The following is a 10,578-nucleotide window of genomic DNA, read 5'->3' on the forward strand; positions in this document are numbered from 1 at the left end:
TATACTTATTTATGTAATACTTTATCCTATACAGAATAAGTAAAAATGCTTTATTTGAAAACTGTTTAGCTCGCTAGTCGATCAGCCACCGGACTTTGCTCTTCTCTTAAGTGGATCACCATTATGTATTATAGAAATCTTCCAGCATTTGATGGCAACACCGCCACAGCTGTCACAATCTAATCTAAACTGTCAATGTCAAAAGCTAAAATCGGAGTTCGCATTTTCATATCACAGTGCTCAGTGGAATTCATTTTTTGCTAATGTGTACAAAATTGAGGAAGATATCATTCGAATCATGTCGATTGCGGCGCAGTTGCTGATTAACCTTATCGCACCCCGATAGTGTTCACCTGCGCGGGTCACCGAGATGTATTGTTTGCAATGGCTGATCCCCGTGCTGTTAATACCGAAGCCTGTAAACCCGGCGTTAGTGAATACACACGTAATGTTCATGGTCTTGTACCTGATAGGATTTTTTTTAGAACGGAAGCCGTGTACAGTGTGCAGTGTAGTCTTCCTAGCCGCAGTGATCCTGATTTGTTATAGCGGCATAGGAAATTGCTTGTTTTGGGGAACTCAGTGCGAAGGGGAAAAGTATGAGACCTAGCCGAGCTGTGCTTCCAGAGTTACCAATCAGTGCTCAAAGTAAAACCAAGTGTTCCAGTCGCGCGAAGTGGCAGGAAATTTAACAGTCGACGTGGACTGCACACGGTGTTATATTTTATATTTTTGTAAATAATGTAAATTTTCAAATTTACATTTCTGTATTGTTGTGTATGTTGGCCGGTTGCAATCAAGTACTTTTTATGTAATATAAACAGGAGGGAATTTTTTCTAGCTATTAAAATAATATCACAATACACATATCTGGAGGGTCATAAACTAAACCAGCAAATTAACTCATGACAGTGTATTGATCTTATATACCTACCATAATGTGAAGAAAATTAATTACTTCATTTTAGCAATACTTTTGTACAGATATTTAGACTGATGTTCCATGATCCCGTTTCACTTCAGATCAAAAGTGAGATTTGTGGATAACATCTGAGAAGTTAGCCCTATATTTAAATAGAAGGAACTGGGTGAAATGATCCCAGAATGGGAGGGCTGAACATCTGGACTGGTACCCATAACCAGGAAATAATAACCATATATTTTGTCTTTCTTTGATTTGTTATTTTAACTACTAATACTTATAAACTAACTGGATGTATAAGTAATCTTTTTATAATTAACTGTATCAACAGTAGTGTTATAATTTTGTTAGAACTTAATACATAACTTTTTGAAACTGACATATTTGGGAAAAGTCTTTGTGACCTAAATGACCTTACAAAATAAGTCTGACATATGCCTGCATGTTAATTGCTATTTTTGTTTTTTCTATTATGTGCAATAAATGTTTACAGACATAGTGTAATATGGCAATCTTCTCATAGATCTTTTTAATATTTTATAAGTCTGTCTTAAGGAACAGGTATGAGTTAATACTTACTTCCCTCGAGGACTATTCACAGTTAATTATTCAACAAAATTTAAGTAACAGTTGTTTACAATCACTTATATTAATTGTTTACAAACTTTTAAGTCTTAACTCTCCTTTTCATTAAAAAGTTAAGGTTAAAAGTATATTTTGTCACTATCAAATACTGTAAAGTAAGATAGAGACAAAACATAAATTAGTTTTAACTTTATGAATAAGAGGGTAAGACTTCTGCAATGCAAATTATTTAATTTGATTTATAAAAATCTCTATTATTGAAATATGTTATAGAAATGCATTCACATAGTAACTTTAGTTAATTGAATTGTAAAAATAAACTTTTTGACTACTTTACAGATATAGTTGTGATAGGATTTTGGAGGAATAAGAATTTTATATTTATTGTAGCCGGCCCATGACATTGTCGCTAGGATTGTACATTTCTGTACTTATATCTCAATGTTTTGTTATTCATTATTATGTGATAATTGATGTACAGTTATTGTTAATTATTGATTATTATTATATTGTGAATTACAACATGGGAATACAATTATTTGTATTTATTTTTCAAGTATAAGAGTAAAAATATTGAGCAATGATGAGAAATTAAACATTTGTAGTCAGGAATTTAAGGCTGCACCTATATCCGCACACTTGTGCCATCATTTTTATCTATTTCTTTTAACTATTGGTGATAAATAATAATCTATTAAAAATATGCTATATTAGATACAGGATTATTTTTTAATATAAATTATTTTTTTTATTAGAAAGTATCATTTTTCTTTTTATTTGTAATTACTATGTAAACAACATATGTGGCCGTTCAAATCTAAAGGGACCTTATGGCGCCCGGCACATAGCGGTGTTTTGTATTCGAACAAGGGCAATAAAGTGCCAGCCGCCATAAGGTCCCTTTTGATTTGGACGGCCACGTGTATGCGTATAACTAATACTAATTGGTAGGTATGTACCATACTTATCTATGTAAAATCGCTAATAAAATTACCTACCAATCAGGAGTGCAAGATTTTGGTTAGCTTAATTATTTTTAGGGTTCTATTTCAAGCAGAAAAAAATTATAAGTACTTTTATGGTAAGTATCAAAGTTCTTATAATATCACTTTTCATTAAACCTTTTTCTAGTGTAATCTAAGACTAGCGGCCCGTCCAGGCTTCGCTCGGGTAAAACCATAATGAAGAAGTAGCCTACTATATTACTCTATGTTTCGTCTATATCTGTGCCTTTCATCAAAATCGTCTTTTGAAGTAATTTTTATTTACTACAAATAAAATTTTCTTATAATATTCGTACCTATGAGTGGTTGAATCAAATACTTAATATGTGCAAAGATACACAATCGATTTTAATGGGCGTAAGGACACTTACAATAAAATGAACCTGTAAAAATAACTTTAAAGACGAGGAACAAGGTAATACCTAAGTTATAACATTTTATACAATCCAAAAATCACAAAAAGTGAAAGTTTGAGTAAAGTTTTGTTTTACGGAATCCTTGAAATAAAATTATTTGCCTAAAATATGGTAAAAGATGTAACAGATAATATAGACTAGGCACTAATATATGCCTTACACTTAGGCAGATATTTTTTATCACCAGTAAACAGATATCGTGACTAAGAGCAAGAGTTGCAGGTGGCAATACTCGAAAGTCCTGTTAATGATAAACCATGAGTCATGTTTGGTGATAGACCACTCAGCCTAGTGGTCTATCACCAAACATGACTCATGGTTTTTTGATTAAATTTTTATGGACCACAGACTGAAATATGGTATGTAGGTAGAATAAAACCTGGAAGCTGTGCCTGGAAATAACAAAGTGGATTTTGTGTTTCTCTAAAATTCACATGATTGTTGACACCTTGATAATTTTTATTTCAACTCTAGCAAAAGTCGATCAAGGTATGTAATAGTGTCGATCAAGGTATGTAATAGTGTCGATCAAGGTATGTAATAGTGTCGATCAAGGTATGTAATAGTGTCGATCAAGGTATGTAATAGTGTCGATCAAGGTATGTAATAGTGTCGATCAAGGTATGTAATAGTGTCGATCAAGGTATGTAATAGTGTCGATCAAGGTATGTAATAGTGTCGATCAAGGTATGTAATAGTGTCGATCAAGGTATGTAATAGTGTCGATCAAGGTATGTAATAGTGTCGATCAAGGTATGTAAGTGTCGATCAAGGTATGTAATAGTGTCGATCAAGGTATGTAATAGTGTCGATCAAGGTATGTAATAGTGTCGATCAAGGTATGTAATAGTGTCGATCAAGGTATGTAATAGTGTCGATCAAGGTATGTAATAGTGTCGATCAAGGTATGTAATAGTGTCGATCAAGGTATGTAATAGTGTCGATCAAGGTATGTAATAGTGGCGATCAATGTAATAGTGTCGATCAAGGTATGTAATAGTGTCGATCCAGGTATGTAATAGTGTCGATCAAGGTGTGTAATAGTGTCGATCAAGGTATATAATTACATTACGCTACATACTATTACCTACGTTACATTTATATTACACTTTTTGTCTACAATCCCCAGAATAATGTAAACAAGTCATATACTAGTTTTCATAGTCTGGACCGCTTGCTTCCGGTGAAGGAAAATATTGTGAAGAACTGAACACACTGGTTGACAGTAAAGTTCAGTAGTGTGTATACAATTACTTGCCATGTCCGATGCCATTAGGTGACTCGAATAAAATCTGACACCAATATGAATTTGAAAATAAAAAGATGAAAATATTCTGGAATCGAGCGGGAATTGAACCGGTGCCCGTCTATCCGGGACAGTGCTCTTGACCACTGAGCTATCGAGACCATACCAGTTCGGCCGAATTAATTCATCTCTTCATGTCTCATGCAGACATACAGTATTTTCATTAGTAGTAGGTACACCTAACTAATCAACATACCTCACTGTTACAAGAAATTATGTTATTTAAAAATACTCAAGCGTATATTTAAATGGATTTGTTATACATGTTACACATGTTTTTTAACTTCTATTTGAAAATAATGAGATGAACGCCTCTGTCTATCCGGGGAAGAGCACTGTCCCGGATAGACAGGGGCGCAGGTTGAATTCCTGCTCAAAATTCCAGAATTTTTTCATCTCATTATTTTCAAATATATGTTAAAAAGCATGTGTGACATTACAAATCCATTTAAACCAGTATTAGTAATTAACACACTTGAAAAGAAGAATGTAAACAATTTAGGTCCTAAACTGGTTCTCAAAGTGTGATTATGGTACTGGTAGCAATTAAATAAAACAATAAATAGCTTGTAATTATTTATTGAGATGGAAAAAGCTGTTCACTGACGGGTCATCTTTGACGGTTTCTTAAGATGTTTATACATAATAATTTTAGTATATAATTGGGTTACATAGTGCCTTATCCTAGAGTGTTTATGGTACTGGTAGCAATTAAATAAAACAATAAATAGCTTGTAATTATTTATTGAGATGGAAAAAGCTGTTCACTGACGGGTCATCTTTGACGGTTTCTTAAGATGTTTATACATAATAATTTTAGTATATAATTGGGTTACATAGTGCCTTATCCTAGAGTAGATATTGGTGCATACCTGAAACAGAAAGAATTCTTTTTAATTTCTAATACTACATTTATACTATATTATACATTTATACTATTAGTAAATAACAATCTAGCTTTGTGGGCTTCACTCCTGTAGAAATTTATAGAATAGCATACAATATAACTTGAGGGTTGATTTTTGAAAAAATAGTAGGCCCATTTAAATTTCATCAAAATTGGGACAGCATTTTAGCCATGAAAGCAGAACAGACAAACAGACTTTCAAATTTATAAATTAGTATGGTTGTACCAAATTTTCTCGAAATCTTTCCGTAAGAATTTCATTGAGTCATCCTCACATACATTACATCCATTGAACTCATAACAACTTATATTTTACAATTTTAGTAAGATGTTACGAGAATATAAGTTGAACAATGAAATCTTCGCTCAAGCCCATCGAGGCAATGTCGCTCAGACTTTCTTCTATAGGTATTAGTGTTGTGTCGATTGACACAAAGTTATGACATTCATTGCAATACTATTGACATATTCAAGTGGAGGCAATTGGTTAAGTGATTCTGTTATTAGCATAGATATTCTTTCAATAAACATGATGAATTTAAGAAATATTGCACATATATATTTCTAGAATTTAGTTACCTCTTCAGTGAATCAGATCCCGCCTAACCCATAATATTATAATACCCATAGTAGTATGGTTACAATACTATGTACATGTATAGTACCAACTATGGGTTAGGCAGGTTCTGATTCACTGTAATTATAACCTGTTACAAATAAATGGGATTCATATTGGAGATAAAACTAAGAACAAGTTAAAAATGAAGAAAATGGTTTTAACTTATGAAATGAAGACATTGCGCAGTTTCCAAAATATTTTTGAAAATATAAAGCGGCATAATCGTAATGATACGTCAACAACGAATGATAATGAAGGAACATAACCTAACAACTCACTGACATACTCGACATTAACAACTAAACGCTTGGATTATTCCAAATAAGGGTTTATAGGATATTTTGTACTTACCGCTTATCTAAGTCTCCTAGCTTCACGCTCAGACTCGAGGAGGGTGAGAATGTCGCCGTCACGTACGGGACCTTTAACGTTCCTGATGATTTGACGGCTGGTCTCTCCGATGAACTCGACTTTCACCTGGGTACACTGTCCCTGGGAGCCAGTGCGGCCCAGAACCTTGACCACGCGAGCGAGAACGTTAGGTTTATCCATTTTTTACTCTGTATCGAGCGAAAACCAAAAAATACACGTGCACTAGCGCTAGCGTGTACGAAAAAGAATTTTGACAGTTTAGTGATGGGTAAAGTTATAATTGTAGTTGGTCCTACATAGTCAATCGATTCGTTAACAAATCGATTTTTATAACTTTATGAAAATAATATACTTTATTTTGAGTAAGATCTTTATTTTGAAAAAATATATACTCGTTTTCCATATAAAAACTACTTTGTTACTTGTAACTTTTACTATGGAAATAGTAAGTACTCCGTACAATCCGAGTACTTACTAATTCCATGCTTTTTATATACGAACATTTTAAATTGACTTTGCATGTTGCTTCAATGCATTTTATATTATAATGTGCTATTTTATTGCCACAGATCGACAAAAAGCCAATGCTAACTGAACTAAATATTCAAATCATTGCTCGAATTTGATAATCAAGCAAGTCAATCAAATAATACCTTTAAGGTCGTGATGACTGACACAGCAGTAGTTATAAGCTAAAGTAGTGTACTTCGTGAGAAAAGAGACGCAAAAGTAGGAAAGCGGACCGTGAGCTACGACTCTTCAACGGCTGAGGAAGCAACCGCGTAAACGCTCAGATGAGAGCGTCGTAGATTCCAAGCGCCTGAACTTAAAGCCCAGTTCCAGGCATCTCTCTAATCGCGAGTACCTGGTTACACAGACATAATAAATAAAACCAGCACATAAAAATGTAACATTTTTTTATTAAATTAACGTCTTTCACACACGTTGTTACAAAGCTCTCAGCACTGTTTGTTCCATAATTTACTCTCACCACACACTTAGCATCTAAAACAGTCTGTTCATCACTGACTAAAATAAGAATACATCTATAACTGTACAAAGAAATGAGTATTCACTAAAAAAGAAAATTCAGGCAAATAAGACAGAAATTTTTGGATTTTGGTATTGGATGAGGGTCTATTCTTATTTTAGTCAAAACACATGCACTCGGTCGCACTCGGCGCAGCAATTGGTGTACACAATACACTAAAATGCTACATTAATCGTCGCCAGCTGATCTTTTTGCCTTTCTTGCGCGTGGAGACTGTTTGGGCGTTTTGGGAGATTTTTCTGAAAAGACAAACACAAACAAAATTAATACTTGGATCTCTGGGGCTCATATTCAGTGATATTAGGAATCTTAATAATTTATTAATTTATCACATTTTCGAATTTGGAATCTATCAAAGTAGCAAAGGCAAACATAGTCTACTTGCTTTTAAAAAAAAATCAACCCCTTATGTACTGTGTAAAAGAAAAAAAAACTAAATTCCTTGAGTGTTGTACTAGCTTGAGATGGCCAATTTTATCACAATATTTAAAAAAACAAATGAACTACGAACAAACAACGAAAGAGGGCTAAGGACGGGATCAAACTCACTGAGCTGGTTGACGACTTCTCTGGGCAGCCAGTCATAGTCCACCCCGTTGGCGGTGCCGGTCTCGGGCGCGCGAGCGGCGGCGCGCGGCGCACGACGACGCGCCAGTGAGGCCAGCCCATGCTGCCCCAGCACCAGCGCCAGCACGCCGGCCGCGCACAGGAACACGTATAGGAAGAATGTCTCCCCGTCCAGACCTTCTGACACTTCTACGATGTTCACTGTCTGGTTGTACACTGCCTCCTGCCGAACAGATAGATGTAATGGTTAACTCTTCTGTCTTGATAGGGTGCGACATTGTTTAACATGTCAGGTAGACAATTGAACAACATAGGACTCTGGCCGGACGGGAGCTGAGGGTAATGAGTTTCTTAGGGCATTTCTTCTCAGCAATGATATTAAAAATGTCAGTAGTTGGTAGTACTTATACTTGACATGAAAATTTTCCATGGTGAAGGTCTATTTGTTAGCTGTATTTGATAAATACATGGCATGATGTCATATTTTCAACAAGGCATGAGAGAGAGATTACAATGGGAATACATAAAGAAACAAATGAAACTTTAGTTCTGAAAAACTAACTTTTTGCATCATTAGGCATCATGTCCACAAATCACATTTTACAGTTTTTTGTGGTTTTTGTATACATGGATACATTATATCCACACAAAACTGACCACTATGACTCCAAAACACCACATAAAAATGCAATTTTGCATGGAACATTGACAAAATAATTGGCTATATGGAAGGAGGACAGAGATGATGATATAATAAATGGACAAGGTTGTCCACATTGAAATGAAATCACCTTATGTATTTGTTTTGGAACAATTTAACATACCTGGTAGAAGTTTCCGCTGGCATCCCTGTAGTTCAACTGTACATTTAATCCAAAAGGTCTACCCGCAAAAGCCTCATTAGGGATGAAAGAGTATGCAAAAGTGGCTTCCTGTTTTGGCTTGACTTCTCTGTTGTACGGCAGAGCGGTGAAGTTCTGAATATAGTATGTGTAGTCCATAGGGTATCTGAACGAGGCTTCCATAGATTCCACTATGTAGTCTTCAACACCTTTGTTGATGAAACCAACAAGGAATTCCACTGGGAATCCAGCTTGCAAATCTGAAAAGTTATATTAGAATATACTTTAAGATTTATACATACACACAGATAGCCTATTATCTATCAGATATTTTTGAATCTAATTATAAATTTCACACACAATTAATCTAATGTAAAACAGTCAAATTTAGAGATAATATTTAAGTTAGTAAGAATGATAAACGAAAGAAATTAACCCATTAACAAGTGAGACAATAAAAAATAAGCTGTAATCTTTTAATCAGAATGTCTTTTAGTTAATTGTACCTAAAATGTAAAATGAAGACTTATAATCACTCATGACATTCATAAAGAGAGGCCTATTTCCATGAATTATTCAAGTCTATATTGATCCTAATAAAAACAAATTATAAAAATTATCCTAAAACTTTTAGGCAAAATTTGTTCTATTTCATGTGAAAATAGACAAACACATGAAGGTGTGGATTACTAAAAAAATTAAATAACTACAGAAACTAACCAAAAGCATTATCTCCATAATTAGGCACAGGCTTGGTGAACAGTATTGTCGTGTCTACGTCCTGCGAGGACTTCACTACAGAGTCATCATCTTCACTGATATCATCCCCGACCACCTGGTTGTCTTCCCCTTCAATGTCTACAACATCATCTAGCTCGTCTTCTTCGGCCCTTGCTAAGATTGTGTTTGCTGGAAAATTAATTAAAAAATAGAAGATTTTTATCTTACGTCATTTCAGACAGTTTTAATATAAGAAATAGATTAGGTAATAATATAAAGAAGAAATTATTTTAGAAGTAATTTGCTATAATTCTAACCATCATAAGACCTGTTTTATTTATCATAAAAAAAAGTAAATAGCAAACCACTATCTTCTTCTCCAATATGTTTAGTTTGTTGTAATAAAGTTTTAACTATGTCCATATGCTAATAACAAAGATAATAATGATCTCAGTAGATTACATCAAACCTATTATATCCGATAATGATTTTTCTTTATAAAAGTAATAGAAAATAGCTTTCTAACTGTGGATAAAACTTTATTGGAATAGGACACAGCTGCATAGTAATCTATGGAGATGTTTGCAGCACTGTTTGAATAAAAAAAATCAGAACTGTATCTAGGCTACAGTATTAAAATTGAGTTGCAGGGCAAATAAAGGTGACCGAAACCATTTCTATCACAACTTTCTCTCAGAAAATCAAATAAATGTATAATGTTGCCACGTACTTCAGGATAGCCTATAGTTAACAAGCAAATTATCTGAAACTCACTCTGCAGACACAGCAAAGCCGCCGGTAGCACCAGGAACGTCAAATATAAAAGTTTCATATTGATTTCTAAATTAAACTTAAAACTTTAACTTGATATTACGGCGGCTACTATCTGAGTGGTTTGTAGGCCATTCACTTTTCTATCACATTCAGCCCAACGCCACACAAAACTCGAGGCAAAATGCCAATTTTCTTTCCAACTCGATTGACGTGGAGTATTATGTCACTAGTGATGTGGCAGAAATCATCGTTTACCAATCGTAAATAGTTTGTGAATGTGACCGCTACCGATTCCTAACTTTATTTATTTTCATTTAAAATCTTTTATTGTTTTTAAGAATTTTCCAAATAATTTGTAACACATAAAGGAAGCACAGATTAGAAGTATTTACATTAAAATTAACATACAATTAAAACCATGGGTATAACCTGTAGTCCATAGTCCATCTTGGTATGTTATTTGTGTTGCCAGTATAATATAGGTACACTACAA

At 34.1% G+C, this 10,578-nt stretch overlaps 3 protein-coding genes across 3 annotated transcripts; 1 reads left to right on the top strand and 2 right to left on the bottom strand.

Moving 5' to 3' along the window:
* Positions 1-182: 182 nt before the first annotated feature.
* On the top strand, positions 183-2,042 carry bc10. The gene has a single exon (XM_064436203.1). The coding sequence runs from the start codon at positions 371-373 to the stop codon at positions 608-610; it is 240 nt and encodes a 79-aa protein (XP_064292273.1). The 5' UTR covers positions 183-370; the 3' UTR covers positions 611-2,042.
* A 2,919-nt stretch (positions 2,043-4,961) lies between these two features.
* RpS28b (Ribosomal protein S28b) lies at positions 4,962-6,388 on the bottom strand. Its single transcript, XM_053750870.2, has 2 exons — positions 6,111-6,388; positions 4,962-5,105 (listed from the first exon to the last, which is right to left on the bottom strand). Exon 1 carries the CDS (start codon positions 6,309-6,311, stop codon positions 6,114-6,116), a length of 198 nt encoding a protein of 65 aa, XP_053606845.1. The 5' UTR covers positions 6,312-6,388; the 3' UTR covers positions 4,962-5,105; positions 6,111-6,113.
* A 643-nt stretch (positions 6,389-7,031) lies between these two features.
* Positions 7,032-10,280, bottom strand: l(1)G0320 (lethal (1) G0320). Its single transcript, XM_053750809.2, has 5 exons — positions 10,086-10,280; positions 9,312-9,500; positions 8,574-8,851; positions 7,732-7,972; positions 7,032-7,421 (listed from the first exon to the last, which is right to left on the bottom strand). Exons 1-5 carry the CDS (start codon positions 10,141-10,143, stop codon positions 7,351-7,353), a joined length of 837 nt encoding a protein of 278 aa, XP_053606784.1. The 5' UTR covers positions 10,144-10,280; the 3' UTR covers positions 7,032-7,350.
* Positions 10,281-10,578: the final 298 nt, after the last annotated feature.

Source organism: Plodia interpunctella, chromosome 10 (assembly GCF_027563975.2).
Source record: "Plodia interpunctella isolate USDA-ARS_2022_Savannah chromosome 10, ilPloInte3.2, whole genome shotgun sequence".
NCBI lineage: Eukaryota > Metazoa > Arthropoda > Insecta > Lepidoptera > Pyralidae > Plodia > Plodia interpunctella.

Coding starts and splice junctions, on each gene's coding strand:
- bc10 (XM_064436203.1), top strand. CDS start 371: ATGTATTGTTTGCAATGGCTGATCCCCGTGCTGTTAATACCGAAGCCT.
- RpS28b (XM_053750870.2), bottom strand. CDS start 6,311: ATGGATAAACCTAACGTTCTCGCTCGCGTGGTCAAGGTTCTGGGCCGC.